Consider the following 25,474-nt stretch of genomic DNA (forward strand, 5'->3'; position numbering starts at 1 on the left):
GAGTCTGCTAGAGTTACTGCTTTATGTAACTGTGATGTTTCTTGTTTCTTGTAGAAAAACTCTTGCAGTGACTGTATTTGTTTGTAGTGAAAGTTAACTATGTCAATCAGGCCACGTCCGTCTTCTTTACGTGGAAGGGTTAATCTTTCTGTGGCGGATTTAGGATTATTATTATTACAATTACACTTTAATTTCACTAGACCTGCTGAATTCATTTTTTCTTTAATTTGTTTGTTCTTTTTTCTACCTTTTAAATTTTAGTTTTAGTTAATATGGGTGCTAGTTGATGTCCTACTTGTTAAAATTTTTCTTTTTGTTTTTCAAATAGTTCTTTAATTAATGTACAGAAATTTATAAAAATTATTTTTATCTAATTTTATATTTTTATATAAAATTTTAAATTTTCATATAAATTTTTTCAAATTATACAAAAATGAAAGTGAGTTACAAAATTTTCTAACAAAGTGAAAAATTAAGATGTTTTCACTTTCTTAGAGATTGATTAATGTATTTCAATGAATCAATATAATATTTGATTGATGTTTGGTACAATAATCTCTTAGGCTACACTGTTTAGATTATGAGGACATATTTTGTGTAGTACATTGTACTGCTTATAATTCTATGCATATTAAGATGGTAGTGTAAAAAATGCATACTATAAAATAAAGTAGTAAAATAATCAAAAAAAGGATAAAGGTAATACAACGTTCTTTTATGAAGAAGTGGAATTTGGCTTTATTCTGAACATTCAAAAGATAGTCTGATTTTCAGAATAGCTATGTTTGAATAGCAAGAAAACTGAACCTTAGTATTTTTACCATTCACAGGATAATTACTTTGAGATTGTACACAATATTTGTTTAGTAACTTGTTTTAAAACATATTTTGTTGACATTCTTTTAAAATATTGGTAGATAATTAAAAGTGAATTGTTTTATGAATTTTTACAGTTTAGCTTAATAATTCTTAAGTGTTGTGGTTTTATTTGATGATTTTAATATTAAAAAATTAGCAAATTAAAAAAAAGTTAAAAATTTTTTTTCCTTTTTGAACTATTGATAGCAAATTACACAAAAATCTTGAGCTATGTATATTGATTTGTATTAGACTATATTGGGTGGGCAATCCTTTGCATGTGTGCCACATATAGCATGCCAATGACTTTCTTCTATTAGGCAACCCAAGGTTCACTTTTTAAAAATAAATATCCAACATATTTGCTAAGTTGTATATTTTAACTTAATAGAATACAAATTTGTTGAGGAGAGCAATACTAAATAAAAAACAATAAAGAAACAAACACTATGAACTGTTTTAGTAATATGTAATAAGAAAGTGAAACAGATATCTTGGAAATAGGGTATTTATCTTTGTGATATACTGACTTACAAGCACAGTAGCCAATTTAGAAAATTTGCTAAATCTGGCTTTCTCATAGCATCATCTAGCCACTATACCAAACACTAATAATTTCCCAAAACTTTTGGTTAGCATGTGAGAAAATTCTGCATCATAGATTTGGAGATTTTGGGACATGCACACTTAAAAAGTTTTCCATTCCTGGTTTATATTAGAGAGTAAGACACAGATTTATAATTTGTAACAAAATTTAAAAATTATTTTTTGTAATTTATTGAAATTTTTAAACTAAAATACTTTTTATTTTTCAGCTCCTTGTGAAATAATTCATGATATTTTGATTCATGTGGTCAAACAAAATGTTAATAAAAGTTGTAAACTTGGATATTTAAATAGTCTTGTCAGATATTGCAATAAAATTGGACCTGATCAAGAACTTGGATTTTCAAAAGAAGAATTGTTTTGTTGGTAACTGTGTTGTTTCCATTTTTAATTTTTTTATGTATATTTTTGTAGTTAGTTGATACTAGCTTTGTAACAATATTATTATGATAAAATAAGTTATTGTAGAATATTTTATAATTTATTTACATAAATTATATTGTATGTTGTTTAACATGTTGAATATTACCTTAAATATTAGCATTGATGTCTGATTTCGTGTTACATATATCATAAATTGCAGCATAATTTGATCTCAATATTTTTAACTCATAATTCTGATTTAGACTTATATTTCCTTAATAATTCAACACACAACTAAACAATAGTCTAGAAGTGACATGTGAGTAAGGTTTGTAGGATTTCTATCAGACATATATAAGATTTTTCTGGCTTAAAAAGTTTACTTGGGTTGCATTTTATGGTTATTTATATACAAAAAACAGTGTCTTAAGTATATTAAGTATTAAGTAGGCAATTTTTTAGTAACTTCCTAAATTAACATACCTGTGACATATATGTGAATTTTCAGTTATGTAAGGGGTCTTGGAACTTATTGGTTGTGTATAGCAAGGACTTATTGTATAAATAGAAGCATATTTTAGACTGATCTTATTATAAGAGAACAAATATGAGCTATGTGATATCAATTCTCAATTGATGGAGTATTTGTTACACAGTTTAATTGAATGACAGAATTTCAGTAAATAAATCTTTTTTATCCAAATACTTTTAGTCATATTCTATCTAGTCCAATATAGATTCATTCTCTACATAATTCAATAAATTTTATACTTATAAAAAGTTATTTCTTCATATATTATTATGTTCTTTGAGATATATGTTAAATATTTAAAATAACATTTAGGTGTATAAAAAATATAATTAGTATATGCTTCCTTCATATAATTTAATTATTTTTTAGGAAAACTACATTGAGCTCCATGGCATAGTTTTTCTGTTTCGTCTTCATACAAAAACAAATGTGGTGACATGCTTTTTGAACTCTATCTAAAGCAGTTTAAAACATGCAGGTTTCAGAAGAGCTTGTATATCCAATGTCATAATTGATAAAAGCATTAAAAAACATTTAGAATACCCATATGTGTGACTGGTGGCCTACCAACTCCAGCAACTGGTTAAATCATGCATATGTGCAGCCACAGGCTATGCTTGTTAAATGTCTGTCATAAAGATTAAAAGAAAAAATTGTTGTAGAGTTCATTGTAAATTGATGGCAATCGAAAACTCAATTAACATGTAGCATGCAACCTGCTTATAAGTGGCAATTGACCCATAGATTTTACATGGTGAACTTTGACCTTGAACATCTCGGTCTATTGACCAAATTTCAAAATTCTGACTTTGCCATAACATTGGCCTTGCCAAGTTGTACATATTTGCAAAAATCATGTTTAGTGATTGTGTGGTTGCTTTAAACTTCAATCTGACAAAACACTTTGACTTATGCAGACCTTTGCTTATGCTTTGCTCAATAACATTCTTTTTTGCTAAATGTTTCCAATTGTATATAAAAGTACAGATATCTAATGTTTTATTTATGTTGTTGTTAAACATTATTGATATCTAATGTTTTTTCTTTATTTTTATGGACCAGATACATAATTAATAAAATGAAGATGACAACTATTAGTGTTTATAGTCTGTGTATTTGAGTTCCAAATTTATTCATTTGTTTGAATTTTTATATCTTTTTTTAAAAAAAAAATAAAATTTTGGGGATCACTTTTCCCCCCTCTGGATATATAACAGCCAGAAAAGTAATAATCTGAAACAATTTAGATCATTATTTTGATTTTCATAGTAGTTGAAGTTGCTGTTTGAAATTTTTACTAATTTATATCAATCTAGTATAAAATATTCCACAAATAAATACAATTAGGTTTTTGATTTTATTTTCAATTAAAAAAATTATTGTTGAACTAATTTTCAACAATAATTTTTCTAACTCTTCTAAAATAAAAAATAATGTTATTGAAGGATTATTTATTGTATAAACGAAAGTATTCTAATAACTTAAATGACTGGGTATGTTTTGTTTATAACTCTAGTTTTAAATTCTGGTTCTGATTTGTTTTATTTAGAATCAATTTTCATGTTTAATTATTTGTTAGAAAACAGAGTTAAAAGAAATATATTTTATATTTATTAAATTTTGAAAATTATAATTAGTTTTAACGTCAGTAAAACTAAACTAAAATTATCAAATTGGATTAAAAAAATTTATGAAACCATATATAATTAATGTAAATTCATAAAATTCGTATAAATCAAAAAGTAATAACCGTTTTAATGAGAGTGAATTCAAAAATAGAAGGGATACACATACTAGTAACTGACTGTTGCTTCAAGATCATTTGCTAAAGTTAGTATCACATAAATGACTTTTAACATCTTATTTAGCATTACTTATGGGGTATAGTGAGGAAGCATATTATGTATGTAGTGTGTGTGTTTTTTAGCATCCATTCTATTTAATTAGATTTTTTGTTTTTATAGTCAAACTCACAATGTTGTGATGCACACAGCACCAGATGATGATTTGATTGTTTTATTTAATTTTATTCTTATTCACACAATCATATAAATAAACCAAAGCAATTTATTGCTGAATAAACAGAACTTGCTTTTGTTTTCAATAAGCATTTTTGAGTTTGAAACTTTCTCTATAAAAAGTTCTGGAGTAGAATTATTCTGAGTTCTTCCATTCAAACAGCTTTTGGAAAAGGTTGGCACAGTCTCCTCTCATTGGATGAAGGTCCCACCAATAAAATATCCACTGTGTGGCACTATTCATAAAATATTTATGAATACAAATATTAAAGCACTGCAAATAAAGAATATTATTGCAAATTGTGAGCATATTTTGTTACTACTTTTTAGTGTCCTACTTACTACAGACAACAGACTTTGTATTAGAAAAAATTTTAGATATTTTATTTCTTTTCTGTTTAGTTGTTCAACTACAGTGCTGATTTTAAAATTATGAATTTTTATATATTAGGTTTTTTCTTAAGCTACAACCTATTTTTCAGATATTCAATATATATACAATTTATTGGTTTATTATGAAAACTAAAGTCATTATGTAACGACCAGTTTCTTATGATGGTTTATGTATTTTTTATATGAATAAAATCTGTATTAGTGGGTCAGAAGTTTAGTTTTCGAATCAGGCTGGCATGTGATTCCCGTTGGATTTCAAAGTTTGCTATTTGAAATTTCATTCCAAAAAACAGCTGGTCTTCATTCTAACAGATCATTACAAATGAAACATAGCTTGAAGAAGGACCCAGGAGGGATCCAAAAATGTTAGCTTGAACAATTGAACATACTTCACACTGGTTAAAGGTTTTTTCAAAGGATTATTTGTATATTACTCCGGTGTGCGTCAATTCTTTATTTTTAGTTTTGTAATATCTGCTACATGTAATTTTTTGTATTATACAGATTTATTTCATAAAATTCATTATTTTATGAAATAATTTTTTATATTTACTTTTATGTATTTTTATTTATAGTTTAAGAGTAGCTCTTCTTCACGAAACATGCGAAGTTCGTGCTGCAGGTCTTCGAGCATTAAGGTATCTCTTGAGAGATAGAGATTCCGTTGAAGCGTTTTGTCGAGTTCAGATGCCTCTTCTTATTGCTAGATCTTTGGATATAGTGCTTGATAACCGTATCGAACGTGTTCAAGCATTACGTCTAGTCAGAAAATTACTTTGTATAGATCCTCAGCAGTTTCCTCGTGCCTTGACTAATTGTTTAGTAGCAATTGCTAATGATGGAGTTCAAGAAAGAGATATTCTTGTCAAAGCTTGTTTGGCTGCCCTAAGTGAACTAGGTATAATTATTTATATAAAAAATTACAATTTTATCTTTTAATATTTTATTTGAAGTTTTTTTATTTTCTAAAAGTATTAAAAACATCAAATTAAATATCAAGATTATTTGTCTACTTTTTAGCATTATTGAATCCTGAATCGTGTGCTAATTCAGGTGGACTAAGTGCAATTTTGAGGAATGTTTTAGATAATCAGCAGCCACAAATTGATGAAGCTTTAATAGGTGTTGTATTATTTCTTCTAAATGATCCGAAAACTAGGCATTTATTAGGAAGTTCTATAACACTTGAGGTAAGACAAAAACTTTGAAACATTAACTAGTACACTCATGAAACATTAACTAGTACACTCAAGGTAATGAAACCACTTTATATTTTTAGCAAATCTTAGCACCATTCACAGATTGTCACTTCAAATTTTCAGCTGACATATCAGATCATTTCATCAGGTAAATATATTTCGATAATAGAGATTATATTCATTTTTTTAATGAAATATAAATATTTTAACATTAAGATGATTATTTTTAGTGATGATAAAGAAGCTCGTTTCGCTTGCAGCAAATTAGCAATCATTTCCATTTTAAGATCATGGCCTGGTAAATTCTATTGAAAATTTATAAAATATTTATAAGATATATGGAATTTTATAAAGTGATTATATATAATAATTTGCATTCTAGGATTAATTTATCTATGCAGGCCTGATCATGCTGGTTTGCAGTCACTCATAGATATGCTCTATTTACCATATAATGATATAAGGGTAAATATGGTTCTAATATAATGATGATAATTCAATTTTATTATTTAATTTAATTTTTATATCAATAATGTAATTATTTTGTTAAATTCTTGATTAGAAAAACATTATGGATATATTATATGAAGTCTTTTGTTTGCCAATTCCTGAATGGACTGATGACTTTTCTACAGCAGTTCTTTCTTCAGGTATTAAAATTATTGAAATAGTTTGACTTGAAGTTTAAAAATTTAAATATTTAAATTTTTAAACTTTTTTCAATTTTTCAACTGTTTTAGCTAAATAATTATTTGTGAATTACTTATTATTGACATTTTCCACTTCCTCCTTGGAATTTAAACATTAGTTATAAATCCTGTTCCATGGTATCCTTTTTGTTTTTTAGATTTATTTATAGGAGGTATTCCTTTTTTTCACACATTACCTTTGTAGAGGACCTGGATTAGAATCTATCCTGATATTAATAACCACATTTCTAAAAGAAATAATATACTCTTTCAATTTTAATTAAAATAGATGAAAAGGTACACTTTTAGGTATACAGGGTGATTCAGAATTCATGGGACAAACTTTAAGGGACATGACAAAACATGACAACAACATGACAAAAGAAACACTTTTGTATAGAAAAGTAATGTTTGCAAGTGACTTGCTGAGGCACAAACATAAGAAATAAAACATGAAAGGAAACATAAATTGTTTACTTACAGCATTGTTGACAAGTGTGACTTTACAGCAATGTTTACAATAATTGCTCAAAATTGTGTCCAACAGTAATACACACTTGGCAGCATCAGTGGAGTGACCGGTGCACAGTTTCAAAGATGCCAGATATTTCTTGCACATGTGAAGCCACAACAGATATTCAAGTGACAAGGTCCTCAGTAGAGTAAACTGGATTCTCATAAATGAGGGACATCAGATGTCCCTATAAGAAGTTTGATGCATTTTTCAGCAATTATTGTAAACTTCTTATAGGGGCATCTGATGTCCCTCATTTATGAGAATCCAGTTTACTCTGCTGAGGACCTTGTCACTTGAATATCTGTTGTGGCTTCACGTGTGTGAGAAATATCTGGCATCTTTGAAACTGTGCCCCGGTCACTCCATTGATGCTGCCAAGTGTGTATTACTGTTGGACACAATTTTGAGCAATTATTGTAAACATTGCTGTAAAGTCACACTTGTCAACAATGCTGTAAGTAAACAATTTGTTACATGTGTTATTTCTTGTTTGTGCCTTAACATATCACTTGCACTCATACTTTCCTATACAAAAATGTTTTTTGTTGTGTGCTCTACAATCCCTTAAAGTTTGTCCCATGAGTTCTGAATTACCCTGTACAGTATATGCTTTATTATTATGCTAAATTTTTGTAAAAACACTTCCTTATTTTCCATCTTAAATGGTGTGTTTTTGTAACAAACAAGAAAAAATTATAGACACTGTAGTGTCTATCCTCTCAATAGCAATATACAAATAATAATAATCAAATATTTAATAAACCAGTTTAATTTTGGGTGTAATTATTTCAATTCTAATTTAATGATTGTGTTATATAAAATAAAATGTGATTTTTGAATATGAAATTCAATAGAATTTAATGAAATTGGCAGAGATGTACAAATAGTAGTTTTTAAATAATTAATAACACTTTTATATTGTCTCATGTTTTAAATATATTATATTTTAGATCCTTCAACTATGAGAGATTCCTGGCATATTTATGAAGGTTTCGTAGCATCTGAAGGAAATAGTATTTTATCTCCCGTAATTAAATACAGGTGTTTTTTTTTTAATCAAATTTAAGTAATTAAATAAAATATTATATATATTAATATCATTATTCTAATATTTAGGACAAACCTAGTTGAAAACTATTTTGCATTACTTCTACTCACCTTTGTTCAGACAGGATTACTAGAGGTATATTTGACATTAAATTTTAATTATTAAAATTGACTTGAATATTAATAAAGTTTTCAGTTACATTTCACTTTTATTATTTTAATATCAAAATATATTTAAAGTTAATATTTAGTGACGTATTTATAGCATAACAAATATTAGACTTGGTGTGTCTGCTTTTATTGATAAAATTCTTTTATCTTTAAGTAATCAATATTATTCAATTCAGTTAATCATTCACAATGTTAAATCTCAGATGTAAAATAACATGAAATTTAAAAGCTTAGATAAAAATGATGATATAAATTGGATTCAAATTGAATCATGAAAGAGGCACTTACAATTAGGCTTGTAAAAAAAGGACAATTGCATAATGTAAATAATTGTATTATACATACAACAAATTAAACGAACAACAACAAAAATTAAAAGAACTCCGAGTTCTACACCATATAATAATATAATAAAGCATATATAATAATTGAATGATAACATTATTCAAATATTATTTAGGCTTTAAATTTATGTAGATGTTAGATAAAACTGAAATATTTTATTGGTTATTTCTTTTGTAGTTACATTTATGGACAATATCTAAAAAAGAGAACTGATTTTTAAATATTGCCCATTTTTTTTATTGAAAGAATTGAATGATAAGCTGAAACATGTTTAAAATATTTTACAGTAACTTTTCTCACAATTACAGTTCAGATACATTCTATATATTATTTCCCCTTTCCAAAGTTTTTGTATCCAAAATTTGAATTTTCAATCTGCTTGATGGAATTTGACTAGATTGAAAAGTTACTTATGGAAAACTGTTAAGAAGTCTTTGTTTGGTGAGGAAACATTAAATTCTTAGTTTGTCTGTAGTGTTTATTATGCTGAAATGATCTGATTGCAATTCAAAAGCTAGTTGTAAACAGAGAAAAATTTGAAAGAACATTAATGATAATAAGTAACATCTATTTTATCACTGAAGAAATTAACCTTACATTGAAATATTGGGTTGAACTGAAAGTTTGTTTGTTTGGTTTTTAGAAAGAAATGAAATATACTGTTTTGAAATAAATAACCTTTAATCCACAATGTATTCACTCTTCTGTTCAATAACCTTATGCCACTTGACGAGTAGTTTCGTAATTCTATCTGTGTAGATTTGGGTGGGTTTCTGAAAAAACTATCAATGTGATTTTTGATACCTTCTAAAGATTGAAATTCTGTTCTGTTTAAATTATTCTATAACAAACAAGAAAGAGGATAGTCTGAGGGAGTAATATCTGGAGAATATGCAAGGTGACTCAAAACATCCCAGTTAAAGCCTAAAGTTTTTGGTGCACATTTAACGATATGTGCAGTCTTACGTTATCATGATGGAATATCACTCCCTGCCAATTTGCAAGTTCTGGACATTTTTTGTGCACTGCAGCCTTTAATTCATCCAGTTGGAGACAATATTTATTGGAATTAATTGTTTGGTCATTGGGTAAAAGCTCAAAGCTCATAAAGAATCCCTTTCCAGTCCCACCAAACTGAAATCATTACTTTTCTGGGATGCAAACTAGCTTTAGGTTGTGGCACTTTAGTAAGCATGGATCACCTGGCTTACTCCAAGATCTCTTGCATTGAATATTGTTGTAAATGATCCATTTTTATCATTTATAAAAGTGATTAATCACTTTAAAAGTGGATCATCATCTTTGCATTTTAAAAGTGAATCACAAACAGAAACACTCTCAGTAAGGGGGTTTTGTTCACTTAAGTGATGGAAAACCCAAACATCATAATGGGAAGTGTATCCAAGACTAGTCAAATGTCTGACAACAGAGGTTTGAGATATTTTTAAGATGTCAGCTATTTCTCGTGTTGTTCTATGCCAATTGTTTTGAATTAGTGCCATTATGGACTCATCTTCTATGGTTGAAGGCCGTCCTGACCAAGGTACAGGAAAAATCTCCTGCCCTGAATTTTGAAAACCATTTCTGGCATGTTCGATCAGTAACTGCATCCTCCCCATATACAGCACATATCTTCTTTTGAGTTTTTGTTGTATTTTTTCCTTTTTGGAAATAGTAAAGCATGAGATGTCGAAAATGCACCTTCTTATCTATCATTTTAATGTTTTTATTTATTGACTGTTGAACACAAGATTGTGTTGGAAAAAAACCAAGTGTTTAATTAATAACACAATCTTGTGTTCAACAATCAATAAGTACTAAAACACAGTTTCAGAAAACAAATCAACTACAAGTTTTTATTTATCTTAAAATATAACAGAATTTTAAAAAATAGCTGTAATTAAACTTGTATTAAATATGCAAATATTTGTAAGGTTAAGTTAAAACTTGATAACTAAGTAAGTTAAAACTTGATAAGAAGAACAGAGGCAATGTAGATATGCAATTATGTAAATACCCGAAAGAACTTTCGGTTCAACCCAATATATACATAAAAATTACAATAACTGTATTCTAAAATTTTTATTAATTAAGTTAATCTGAAACAAAATGACATTTCTTTTATGATTAAAATTTTAAAAATTTAGTTATAAAATGCATAGTTTTTATAATGGTTAAAGTATCAAATTCTTTGTTTATAAATTTTTTATTTAAATTTTAGTGAATAACAGCAGTAATTATGAAAAATTACCTTTGATAATTATAATGTTATTTATATTATCATAAAAAGCTTTAGACAGTACATAATGCATATTTATCTTTTAGGCCTTAGTAGATGTTGTAACTGCTGATGATAATTTTATATCTGTAAGGGCTGTTATTTTACTTGGTGAATTACTACATATGGTAAGTAAATAGTTTAAGTTGAAGTAATCTATTAATTTGAATTATAACTGTGTAATATAGCAATCATGGAAATGATCACATAAATTAAGAATGTGAAGTTGTGTGAAAGATTTTTAAATGTGTAAAATTTTTTCTAGATATTCTAGGAAATTACTACATTCATCTGAATGTTGAAAAATTATTTATAAGAATTAATTTAAGAATATAAGAGCATGCATTATAAAACATCCAACTTTCAAAAATTGTTATATTTCATCAAATGCTCATCTAAGAGAAAATAAGTGGTGAATAGTTGTATTGTCACAGAATTAGTTAAAGCAGAATGTTTGTTATACTTTATTCTAAATTTCAATAGTCAGTATTGGCTAAATATTTTAAATATTCAACTACTAACAGTTCATATTTATCATTAATATTTTATATTAATTACAAAATTGGTTATTTTAATGTAAATATTTAATCCATTATCATTAAATCCTTATTATAGCCTGATAATCCAGTAGTTTGTTTGACTTTAATTAAATAATTGGAGTAATGGATTGAATGGTTATATATATGTATATTTTAGTATATTCATTAATTTAATTAAAAAAATTTAAATTTCAGATTCATAACTTTGTTTATTAAAATAATTGAATTTTAGTTCTGAAATCTTAATAAAACTTTTTGAAGTTATTTTAAAGAAGTAAAAAATATCTTGAAGTAGATTCTGATATAGTTTGTTATTAATCAGATGATTAATCAGAAAACCAACATTGAACATGAAACAAAGAAATTATATTGATGGTATTAGCAGTTTTTATTTTTTTCATATAAATGAAGTTTTCTAGAAATCAGATCTTCAGTCATTAATTAAAAAAATGACCACAGAATAGAAAAATTATATGATTCAATTCTATGAAATGCTGATTTTATTCATAAATCAAAAAAACACAAAATATACAAAAAAGGTTTTCTAGAATTAAATTATTTAATTGAAAAGTTTTAAAGTAGTATAAAAAATTCTAAGAAGTTTTCTATTGAAAAAGAAAAAAATAGACTCTTATGTTTGTATAAGATCATTTTGAAATATTTTTGTACAGTAGTTTGATCAAAGAAATGCATAATTATACATATCATGCAATTTCCATTATATTTTTCTTCTGTATTCAGTAGAATTAATTGCAACAGGCTGACACAATAAAAATTAATAATTATAATAAGGAATTTTTTTGCACATGTTTCTTATTATTCATTGTAATCTATAAATGGATGAATAATTTGTTAAAGCTTATTTTGCAAAAAAGAAATTAATGCATTTGACCGGATTGATATAATTTTTATCAAAAGTTTGAGAAATTTCTGATTAATTAAAGATCCTAACAAAATACATAGTTAGTTCTGTACTTGCTTGATTGTTATATAAAATATTTCTTGACAAAATGTATTAGTAAAATTTTATTTGATTATAATTAAAATTAACATTTTCAATTCATTCATGGTTTTCTATTTGTAAAATTAATTTTTTAAATAAATCAATTGCATATGTAATTTTGTATATTTAACTAAACAGAAAGTTAATTTCTTATATTTGTATTGCAGGCCAATCAACTTTTACCATCTGAATGTAGTCATCATTGTAATTGTCTTCCTACTTTAATATCAATGGCTACTTCCTTTGAATCTTCACCTCACCGAAGAAAGTAAGACAGAATGAAAAACATTTGCACATTCTTACTTCTTTGATTAGTTTTTGTTTGCATAAATAATTTTATATTACTTACTTTTTAGTCAGGCCAGTACTGCTATATCTTACTTGAATCAAATTCATGTGCTGAAGAAACGAGATGTGGTACCTTGTAGTCTTTTCTTAGATCAATTGTTACATTTCTGTAATCCTATTAGGAAAAAAGACAAGCATTTTGGTGATACTATTAGTCGTACAAAATTATGGCATTATCTTCGAAAAGTAAGTTTTTATTACATTAGACAGTTATTTCTATATAAAATAAAACTTTCTTATGGTTCAACAAATTTTACATTAATAGAAATATTTATATTTTATTCACTTGCAATAAAAATTACTTTTACTTATTTTAGTTAAATGCTGCTGATATTTATCATACTCATTACTGAATTAATCAGTCTTTTCTTAAGTTCAATAGCAAATGTCAGTTTTGCCAATTGATATTGGTAAAATTTATATGTAGATTGAATTAAATTAAATTCTAGTTTTAATGGAAAATTTTATCTAGAATTAAATGTAAAATTGTTATATAATTCTTAAGTCAGGAAGATCAAAGAAATAGTAAGCACAGGATATTCTCTGTCTTAGATGGAGTAAATTATAAGTGCCATATTGGAAGCACATATTAGAGATTTTATTAGATTAAAGGAAGATAGAGAAGTGTTTAAAAAGGGAAGACAAATATACAAAGGAAAGTAGGCCAATTTTGTGATTTCTGAATTGATAACTGTCCACCTAAGAGTGATTGATTGAAGACTAATCATAATCTGATTTTTGAATAAAATATAAAATGTCCCATGGATTTGGATCATAAAGTTCATCAGCCACAGGAAAAGAGATGATATAACATTTTACATTGCAAACATTAATTTGTCTGTATTTAATTTTGTGAGATTAGCCGCAGATAAGGGAGATCCCTAACCCTTGATCGGCCTTGGGTTGGTGAAACCAGTCTTGTTGTCACTGGATGACTTTTTGATAAATTCTGAAGGGGATTGCAAGATCCTGCCAACGCCAGGATGCTGACACCAGTTAGGATAGTTCAGTCATCAATTCTTGCATCCTAACTTGCGAGTGGTGATCTACTCTGTCCTAAGAGTTCAATGCTTACAGGACTGGTTGAGTCGATTTCGAGTGGTGAGGTACAGTGGGAAAGCCGATAGGTTCCAAGTAATGACAGGTAATCAGGTCATAAGCAATACAAGCATTTACTATATGTTTAAATCTATGGTTGTATGAAGCTATGGAATACACAACTAAGTGTGGCAAATAATCATAGAGAAATGGTGTGACTAGTTGACACATATGCCGCTCATGATGGGTTTACTGAAACTGTCCTATTACTTTCTACCTAAGCTATGTAGTTCGAGAGAGAGCGTTTACAATTTGTAAGGAATTTTACCTTGTGTACCAGATTCACTGACCTCTTGTAGTGTTAGATGCTGTGTCGCTTCTGTGAGAATGTCTGTTCTGGGATACGATGAGTTGGAGCCTTGGTGGAATCCCTCTGGAGTATGAGACCTGGGTCTGTATGCTCGGTATGGTGAGGCTGGTAGCTGTCCACCTTGTATGGCTGTGGTGAGGCTACATATGTCCCTCCGTATGGTCTCAGATTCCAGAATGTCCACCTTGTTTGTCCACCTGAATATGGCAGGTCTGGAGAGGCCCACCTATGGAGGTCCACTGTGTATGGGCTGGCGGGTAACTGGTGGGTATAGCTCTTCTATGCTCTAGGAAATGTACACACCCTGAGACTTACTTTTTTGCTTCTTTTATATGCTTCAGTCTGGGAAAAACCCATCAGGTGATTGAGTGTTGTTGGAGACGAAAGTTGATTTTGCAGGTGTTGGGTCATAGGTGAGCTGTCAATGACATTACAGTGTCGTTCCCACAGAGCTGACAATACCATATTAGGCTTGAAACTTGTACAGTTCCTTCTATTGGGTTGACTTTCTCCTCCTTTAACAAGAGGTTGTTTAATTTAACACTCGATTGTTATCATTCCCGAACAGTTGTTGATAGTAAGAGATATTCAATTTGTTTTCTGTGTGTTGTTTTCTTAATGATTGCGACAGAGATAGGCTTGAGAATTTCCTTAAATTAGCACAAAATTGGACCTATGATCCTCACAATTTTAATAAAATCGGAGCTGATTTATTATGTTAATTCAAAATAAATAATCTATGAAATAATCTTCTGTTTAAAATATTGAAAAACAAAATCATTTTAAAATAAGTTGTTTGTTGCTTATGTTTTATGTTAAATTATTTTGTTCTTTCAAAACATTGTAAACATGAAATATTTAAAGATTTATATTAGTATAGAATATACAAAAGAATTGAACATGTTTGATTTTCAATGTTAATCTAAATGATGAGACATTACATGTTTTGAAAAACAATATCATAATAGAAGTGTGTGGCTCCTTGAACTTTATTAGCAGTATTGTTTATGAGCAATTATTTATCGTGACATCATCACAATGCCTGGCTGCAATTTTTAATTTAGTTTAAAATACATACTAATATAAAATAAAATATATTTTTTATTTTATACTAATATATATTTCCACCTCAAATTATCAGTAGTATTGTCTTGCCCATGTACAGTACATCATACTTACCTGCCAGCAATAGAGCTGTGCCGGTCATCTGTCTAACTCCTTTCAAGGGAAAATTTTTGAATTGAAATGATGTGACTTCTGGTTTGCATCAGACATTCATATGTAGTTAATCAAGGCCTCTCGCTCCTTAGCTTTCCATATCTGGTCTTAGCTTTAATCTAACTAACTCATCTATCTAACAGTTAGATAGATGAAAGCCAAGACCAGAGATTAAGGAAAGACAGACGAACGACATTGGGAATTTATAGGTCTGCAATTTTTTCAAATTGCAGCCCAATTATGGAGTTATTAGTGTCAAAGAAGTATTTATTCTAAAATATATGATTTAAATTATTGATCTATAAAAAAAAAGTTTAATTTAATGTTAAACTTAATGTTAAACTTCATGAGCAATTTTAAGAATGTCTGCCTATTGAATACTTACATAAACATTTTTTTTATTTTGAATATTTCTCTTTCAAATATAAAATTTTATGTTGACGTAAACAGCATATTTATATATATAATCCTATAATCATCATTCTTAAATTTCAAAATAACTTTTTTTTGTAGGATGCTGATGACATGATTTCTCAAGCAATCAAAGATAGTCAAGTTACAATTAGAGATTATACTGATTGGGATTGGGAATTAATTGGTAGCCTTTTGAAGGTAAATTTTTCATTTTTTTTTATTAAATATTTTCTTAAATGTATTTATATTATTTAATGATGAATAGTTTAATTTAAACATGTCAGTATTAAAAAGTAAATGAATATATGAGTGATTAGAAATGGGTGCTCTTACTTTCAGAAAAATCTAAATTTTTATTGATGTCTTAAGTTTATATCATGTGTTTGTTTTTGTTTTAATGTTAGTTATATTAAATTTAAATAATTTATTAGGATTTATAGAATGTATAAAATTTTTAAAGAAATTTAACAGTTTATGAAGTAAACAGATTTTGTTGAGGAATTTAGAATATACTGTGTTACCCATCATTGACAGGAGATACTTATTTTGTGAAATTATATTTACTGAACTAAAGAGTATATCTGCAGAGTATTGTTTGTTACAGATTCATAATATTCCTATTAATGCCTTGAAGATTTTGCCAATTAACTAATTATTTTTTAATGTCAGTTCTTCATATATAATAGTGAACTTCAATAATACACCTTTCTTATAGATAATCCCTTGAAAGAAATACTAATTCATATTTCACCATCTAGTGAAGAGAGAGACAAATAGACAGACAGAAATCCATTACAGTTTAATTAAATTAATATAATTGTTGTAGATTTTGAGATGATGCATGTCTATAAATCTTCTCCTGAATAAACAGATTCAAAATATGAAGTTTGGTTAAAATATGTTCAGGCATTTTCTCTTGATGCGACAACAAACATTTTGACCACTACAGTTTTATTTATATAGATTATAATTTATTTATAATTTATCCTCTCATAAATTCTAAAGAATTTATTATCCGTTTTCTAAAATAAACAACCTTGTGGATTAAATTGTAACAATAGTTAAATTACAGCTTTTATTTTATTTTTATTGACAGACTTGTAAGGAAATTAATTTAAAATTTTAAAGTATTGTCAAGAATTAAGATAAGCAGTCTGTTTCTTAGCCAAATATTTAATTTAATGAGATTTGAACTTGTTAACAACATGAATAAAAAAATAAACAAAATTCTTCAAATGAAAATATGCAGTTTAATATACATATGATTAATAAATTCAGTATAAAAAAAAAGCTTTTTTTTTTAGTTAAGAATTTTCATTGAAAACATATGGATTTAAGAAAACTATTTAAAATAATTGGAGAAATGACAATTCTGAATTAGATATACAGTAGAGCATCGTTTTATCTGAAAGTCGGATATCTGAAAGAATTCTAGTGGGCAAATTTAAATTTTTGCTAGTGCTGTGGCGTTGCAATCTTTGGCTATATCTTGGGCTACTCCAATAATTTTTTTTATGTGTGTTTTAGCTGGCAGCACTGGCACTTTTGTGTGGTGTTTTTCTGAGGACTGTGTGTCGTGCTGAATCAAACGTTTTTGATACTAGATTAACTCCTAAAGTATAATTTTTTTTTGTTTTTGTATTTTTCAATATATTTATTTTGTTTGTAAAAAATAAAGAAATAATTTTTAACAATACAATAGCCACGATTATTATTTTAAAGCAGTGGTTCTTAACTGTTGTCCCTGAAAGCATCCGAAATGGTCCACGAAAGTTATCCCAAAATTATTAAGTAAGTGACGACGCTTTGATGACAATGCGCAGTACATCAAGGTTAGAGCCGATAGCGGACTGGGCTGGGGTATGGTGCGCGGTCATAAAATATGAAACTGGAAGTCACTAGCAATAAATTTGCATTTGAAGATAAAATCAGTGCGTTTATCGCTAAAATCGATTTACGGATCAGCAAAGTCGAAAGAGAGAAGTTTTCTGCATTTGATACATTGAATTTAATTATTGATTGACAGTGTGCTGAGATTAAAGGACAAATACAAAAGAACATTACATTCCATTTGCAAAGCTTGAAAAATGAATTCAATCGCTATTTTCCTGATTGCAAGGACAAAGGTGTTCAGAAACTGATTTGCAGTCCTTTCATAGTCAACATTTCTGAGGTAATGGATGAAATGCAAGAATAGTTAATTGAAATGCAACATGATAGTAACTGCAAGGATACATTTGGGACAGGAATTAATCTTAAAGATTTTTGGAGCCAAAAAGCTATTGCTTTCCCTAAAATTCGAGAAATTGCTTTACAGTGCCTAACTTTATTTTCAACCACATAAAGAGCCGGCTCTACCATAGGGCGAACAGAGCAGCCGCTCCAGGCGCTAAATCCTAGGGGGCGCCTCAGTGGTAAAGAAAATTAAATGGTATAAATTAGGGGGCGCCATAATAGGATCTCGCTCCATCCTAAAACTTGCCTCGGGCCGGCACTGACCACATATTTATGCAAGCAAGGCTTCTCAGTGCTTTTGATAATTAAAAATAAACATCGAAATCGGTTGGATGCCAGTGCCGACATGCATTTCCTTTGAGTAACACTGAACCAAGAATTCAGCAGTTGGTAAACAGTATGCAGTCACAAAAATCACACTAAAATAATGTAATTAATGTAACACTTTCGCAAATAATATAATACTCTTGGTTCCGAATAATTTTCTACGTGTTTAATTTATAGAACAACCTTATAAGAACCTATATTACTGCCAAACAGCTCGTGGTCCATGACAAGACAAAAATTTTGATAAATGGTCCCTCATCACTAAAAGGTTAAGAATCACTGTTTTAAAGTTTTACATTAGGCTTAACATCGACGAAAATTCAATGTGAAGCGACACACAACAGAGAAAAATTTCAACATGGGATATTTTTCATACATAATCGGTTATCTGAAAAATAAGTTATCCGAACAACCCCAGTCTCTAATCGATTCGGATAAACGATGCTGTACTGTATTTTAAAGAAATTCAAAACAAAAAAGAAACTTCTTGCTCAATTAAGAATTACTTAATAAATTTTCTTGATATTCAAACTTTTGTATATTTAAGTTTTTAAACTTTACATAACTATTTCTTAAGTTGAATATTTTTTTTACAGTTATCAAAAATAATTTGAATTATAATGTTAAACGATACATTATTTTTTCGTTTAGNTTGACTGCATTAAAAATAAAATGTGGGAGAAATTAAAACTATTTATTTGTATCAGCAAAAAATCTGAAAATAAAATTGCAATATGCAATTTAATTTAATTTAGAATTTATCCTTTAGAGGACATAAAAAAGTTGACAAGCACCAACAGATGTCAGTAGTCTTCCAAATACATATTATCTTAACAATACAAACAACATAATTGTTGAATATAGAAATAAAACACATTTTTGTTAACAAAAATTAATTATTATTTTAGCTTTTGAATAATTGCAGAATTTAAAATATTTGCATCTTTCAAAGTTATGGAATCTTCATTTAGCTCTTTACTTGGAAATGCTGTCAGCAGAGCAAATAAACTGGCACTGTATTGTGGACGGGCTCTAATCTGTTGTTAAGAATCATACAAGTAATCAACAATTCAATCAGTATAACATAGAATAAATTTTAAAAAATGTGCTTGAAGATTTCTCCATTGTATACTAAACAAATCAACATTTAGTAATTTATTCTTATATTTTTTGAATACTTTCTCAGTTAAATATGTAATTTGAGTAGCAAGTCATTTCTTTCAAAAATACCACAAATAATGGAAATCTAAAAAAATCACCATACTACCTAATACAGCAGCATTAAAAATACCACATTTACTTGCGTATAGGATAAGGTATGACTTTAAAGATCAAAATAAAGAAAATTGGATTTATTAATACAATTTAATTTTATTTAATCACAAATAAAATGTCAAATGCACACATTGTCCCACAAAAATTACTGGCATTTTAAACTTTATGTTGTCGATTTTACAAGATTGTTAAGAATTGGAAAAAAAAGGTTCCCAAATTAAGGAAAAATCAAAACTACTCTGGAGAAACTCATAAGGGTAATCGACAAATTCTATAATAATCTGTTTTCACATGGGAATGGATTAAAACTTATATTGGTTCCTGTGAGATTTTGGAATTCAATTCAAAAGATTTGCTTTTCCCTATTGCTATTCATCTTTACTCCTGACAATACACAAGAACAATTAAAAACAACTATTTTATCTGGGTCATTTCAAACACCAGAGAGTGAGCATCCAGTAAAAAACGTGAACACACAGTTCACAAAAATTATTGCAAAAACACAAAGAATCCTTCACTTGCACATGTAGGATGACCTAGATTTTTGAAGCAGGGAAAAATGAATAAAAACCTCATCTTATATGCTAGTAAATGTAACATATTTGATAACATACCATATCTTAAAGATTAATTTTCTCAACTCTTATGATTCTACTGGCCTCAAAATTAAATCTAAAATTAGTACTATCCAAGCCTTTTTTTGGATTTTCCCTAATACAGTCGACCCCCCTATAAGATAGAGATACGTTCCATTCTCTAGGAATCCGCTTTCTTACGAATCCTTCCAATCACAACCCGACACGTATCAAGTTTACGGACTACGGCTGTTTGAAAGATTTTCTTCCATAAAATTAATCGATTCTAGACTANTTTTATGATACACTTTATAACACTTTATTTTTTAGTTTATATGATCTTGTTGGTATTACTAGCCATGATTTGTACATAAAACTTGTAGTTTCCTCATTGGATTACACAAAAGATGGGTTTTCTAGAAAAATATTAACAAAAGTGCTAACATCAACTAATGAGGTATGTATCTCTACATCTTAACTGTATATGTTTTTAGTTTTTCAAGAAAACAAATGTTTGTTATGTTACAGAATGCTAGACTTTATGCCACAAATTATTTAAGAGTCTTAATGAGAGCCAGAATTATTGATTTTCATAAATGGGCAATTGAATTACTTATAACTCAGTTATATGATCCTTGCCGTGCTGTTTCGCTTGCTGCTGCAGATATTTTAGATGAAGCTTGTGATGTGCAAGTAAGTTTGCATATAAAATAAATCCTAAGTGCCTAATATTTTGTAATATAAACTATTTTGCTTTTCAGGAAAATTTAGAAGCACTGATTTCTCTTCGACCTCCTCTTCTACATTATGGTGATAAGGGATTACTTCTTCTATTGAGATTTCTTTCAGTTTCGGGTGGATTTCGTTTTTTAAGAGATGCTAATTTTCTTAATCATGAATTACACAAATGGCACAATGTAAGTTGTAGTTTAGCTTTAATGATAATTATTAGTGTACTTAGTATGATATAAATATTAAAGATTAATATTACAGACATACAATTTAAAATATGTGAAAATTGTTGAAGAATATTTAAATGAAGCATTAACTTGTCATCACAAAGGTGAAGATGGTACTTATGGTCGTCGAAGCAGCAATGTTAGGTACAATAATCTTAATGATTTTAATTAAGTATAACAAATACTCAGCATTAAATTTGCTATATTTTATAAAAAGTCTTGTCAGTTTGTTGGAAAAAATTCTCATTGTCATGTGAGGTGGTATTTTATAATTTTTATGAATATTTGATACAGATCCATAAAAATAAAACAAAGAAAATGTTTTTAAAAATTACTTTCAGTGAATTACAAAACATTTTAAAGTGTTATTTTTTAAAATTACTTTCAGACGTGAAATCTGTACTGCGTTCATACCACCACATATGTATGGCCAGCTTGTAAGGCATAAGGAGGGCCTTGAGTTACTACTAAATGAAGATTGCCTTAGTCCATTGTATGATATCATCAAAACTGCTAATTATGTTTCAGAAAGTAACATTCTTCATTTAAAAGCAGCTCTGTGGGCAATTGTAAGATTTTTAAAGACAGTTTTTTTCAATAAGTATAAGGTTACCAAGTCAATTTAATTTAATAATTTCTTTAATTCATATTTTAGGGGCATGTTGGAATGTCTTCCATTGCACTTCCTACAATTCTAGAAGCAAATGTTGTTCCACAAATCATAAAATTAGCACAAGAAGCTTCAGTTTTCTCTATAAGAGGGTAAAGAAATATCATAAATTTAATTTCTGAATAAATTTAGTAGATCTAATTAGAAATTATTCATTTTTGTATTTTTCCTCCCAGAACTTGTTTTTATGTTTTGGGTCTGTTGTCATCTACTCCAGAAGGTGCAGACTTATTAATGCAGTATGGATGGGAAACAGTACGCCGCGCCCATGATGATAAGTGGCCAATTGTATTAAACACTACAACTTTGGATGAATTTCCTCAAGATGATTGTAGATCATATACTTGGTCTGTCAGTAGTGGTGATAGTGAATGGTTAGAATGTCTTTCTTCCAGTTTTTCATTTGTTGTTAAATCTGAAAATGAAACTCTGTCCCAGTTTCAAAGTTTGCCAAGTTCTTACAGTTTAGATTTAGATGATAGCGTAATACCTATTAATAGGCACTCTGTTAAATGGAACAAGGATTATGGAGAAGGTGGCATGCTTCCAAGTGTACAAACTTTGCCATTTATAAATAATCATCAGCCTTGCCAAACCAGGCCACGATCATCATCAGATTGCAGATCAAACACTAATCCTCTTTACAAACTGGAATGTGATAGTCTGGACAAAGAAAAATCATTGTCCAGACCTGAAGTTGTGTGGAAAATTGGTTCAAATGATGTTATCAAAGATAGGTCTAGTTCTTTTGGTGGAACTCAAGATGCAACAAATGAAAATTCAGTCAAGGAAAGAAGCATAAGTGATCTAGAAGTGTCTAATAAGAAAGAAACTATTCCTCAATACTCTTTAGGTACGAAAGGGTTACGAAGTAGCAGTAACGAAAGTTCTCATACAAGTAAAAGTCGATCAGGAAGTTCTACAGATTCTACAACAAGTGGTATAAGTTCATGTGATTCAGCTGCACCTAGGTTATATCATTCTGATCATGCACAAACATTGTCTCCTATTGCTAGTTCTACATCACTCAATACCATGTCTAACAGATCAACATCATGTCTAGATCATATACATGGATCCATGATTATGAAACAGTCCTATGTGAATAGATCCATGTCATATATTTACAATCCAAGTTCACCTGATGGTACATCCTGTGCTTTTAGTTTCACAAGTGCTAGAGATGCTTTAGGCTATGTTACTTTAAAAGATATTCAACGTAAGCGTATTCAGTCAATGTCATTTGATGAAGAAAAATCAAATTGGTTGGAAAAGAGAAATTTAAAATCTCAAAGTTTAGAACCAAATCTTTTAAACTGTCAAGAATTGTAAGTATATAGTAAATTATGTTATATTTTAAGTTAAATTAAGTAGTCTAATTAGATTATTTTTTTGAAATACTTAATATATATTTAACTTATACAATAAATATTATTTTTTCCTCAAAAATGAAGGGTTTATTTCTGATTTAACATAGGAAAAAACTTAATTTCTGATCTTTATTATCTGTTAACTTAATGATTAAAGTAGCTCTTAAGTCGGTCTTAAGCACAAGAAATGTGACCTTAATTAGGAGTAACATCTGTGCTCAGAGGATTCGACTGCTTGGATCTGACAGAGAATATCGTGTCCTGTAAACCGTCTGCATCAAGCCAGTCTTCCACTCTATCCAGCAGTGTGGGAAAGTCATCTGAAGTATCTTCAGAAGTGTTATACATTGGCCTGAGTTTGCCTGTAGATTACAGAATGATATTATCAGTTGAGTATAAATTTTTAAATATTATTTAAGTTATTTGCCGAGGTTTCTTTAAGTAAACTGAATTTTCATATTTTTAGTTACATGAATGTCAAGAATGTGGCACATGTGCGTCAGACACTCAGAATGGTAACAATTTATGATATACATACATGCATATTTTTTAATTTGTGATTAACAATTAATGATTTTATTAATAGATGAAAGAGAGACCCTTAATATTTGGAAGATGCCTGAAAATCAATCTTCAAACAATGGTCTTGTTTTACATTCTACAAATAACTGCTTGGTCTGCAAGAAGTGGTACACACTGAAAAAAGTTGAATTAGCTGATGTTACCACTGATGGTAAATATTTAGATTTTTCTCTAACTGGATTTAAGAAATACATTTAAATTTAAAAGAAATTTTGTTCTGTTTTTTGTAGAAACAGATGAAGATAATTTTCTAGAAAATCGTGAATTATCTAGTCCTTGTGAAAGTAAAATAGAAAATGAGGTACTTCCATTAAAATGTAATGATGATGTAAAGACAATGAATGTTTCTGTCAGCAGTTTAACAAGTCCTAGTAGTACAGAAACAAGTAAGTGAAACATTTTCTGTATGAATTACTTATGTCCATATGCATTTTTATTAAAATTAATCTATTTTCATTTGCAGAAAATTATGTACTAAATGAAGAGTCATCCTTCAACACATCAATGATTTATAAGGAAATTATGCGTTTTGTTACTAACATGAGCAGTTCTATTGCTCTCAAGTCATCAGAGCAAGGACTTCTTAAGTAAGAAATCAATCAGTCATAAAATATGACTGACTGAAAATATATTTATATATTTCTTCTCATTTCAGCTTGAAGCAAAAATTTCCGAAAATTTTTCAAGACATTTGTTTATATACTGAAATCAGTTTGTATTTAGCCAATTACAGCTTTAGGCTTGGTGCTCGCAGATTTCTACAAGAGTTATTTTGGGATGCCAGTTTTCATGAGGTAAACATCTACATTTGAAGATATATCATGAAAAGTCTGACAGATTTTTGAAAAATTAATCATAAATTATCTTTTTAATGCAGATATATACGGATGCAGAAGCTCTTTTAGAAACGATTCCAAAAACAGTATCGCTTCCAACAGTCGAAAGTTCGGAAACTTAAGTGATACTTTGGTCATAGTCCTAGTATTAGCATGCCAAAAAACAAATTTAATCATACAATTAAGTAATTTTTCAAAACTCAGTCTCCCAAAATGTTATACAAAGGAAGTGTAAAGAAAACAATCATATTTCTGTACAGTAGAATAATATATTTTATAAGAGAGAATAATAATCTGTTGCCCTTATCCTTCCTTTGTTAAATGGAATGTTTTTATTTATTGCCCTGAAAACTTTTTCAAAATTAAATAACATAAACATTATCAATAATACATTCCAATTTTAAAAATTGCAGAATATGCAGCAGACGACTGACAATTATAATATTTGTAATAATGTGATTGTAGTTTCATAAAAAAAATTTTTTGTAGATAGAAAAGAAAATTGAACATCATATGTGTGATCAGAGTAATCAAGTTTTGGAGAGCAGCTGAAATTAAATTTTGCAGATAAATTTTAAAGTGATAATGTCAGTTAAATTATGCAGATAAATTAGTCATATAATATCATTCCTACTGTATAAAAAAACTTGTGTACAAATTGTACATATGATCAAAATAAATTTGTAATTATTGTTTGGA

At 28.4% G+C, this 25,474-nt stretch overlaps 1 protein-coding gene across 1 annotated transcript; it reads left to right on the top strand.

Moving 5' to 3' along the window:
* The first annotated feature begins 1,673 nt into the window (after nt 1–1,673).
* On the top strand, nt 1,674–25,474 carry LOC111629798 (rapamycin-insensitive companion of mTOR-like). Its single transcript, XM_023373706.1, has 28 exons — nt 1,674–1,830; nt 5,346–5,668; nt 5,791–5,960; nt 6,050–6,117; nt 6,200–6,267; nt 6,352–6,434; nt 6,532–6,619; nt 8,126–8,216; nt 8,292–8,358; nt 11,064–11,144; nt 12,726–12,826; nt 12,915–13,092; nt 16,046–16,144; nt 19,434–19,498; nt 20,689–20,815; nt 20,887–21,051; nt 21,120–21,275; nt 21,352–21,461; nt 21,706–21,886; nt 21,973–22,079; nt 22,164–23,315; nt 23,580–23,745; nt 23,824–23,872; nt 23,944–24,090; nt 24,170–24,325; nt 24,403–24,526; nt 24,595–24,733; nt 24,817–25,474. The coding sequence occupies exons 2-28, from the start codon at nt 5,458–5,460 to the stop codon at nt 24,895–24,897; spliced, it is 4,230 nt and encodes a 1,409-aa protein (XP_023229474.1). The 5' UTR covers nt 1,674–1,830; nt 5,346–5,457; the 3' UTR covers nt 24,898–25,474.

This window comes from Centruroides sculpturatus, unplaced genomic scaffold, assembly GCF_000671375.1.
Source record: "Centruroides sculpturatus isolate CEXI.00-Female unplaced genomic scaffold, Cexi_2.0 scaffold446, whole genome shotgun sequence".
Classification (NCBI taxonomy): Eukaryota; Metazoa; Arthropoda; class Arachnida; order Scorpiones; family Buthidae; genus Centruroides; species Centruroides sculpturatus.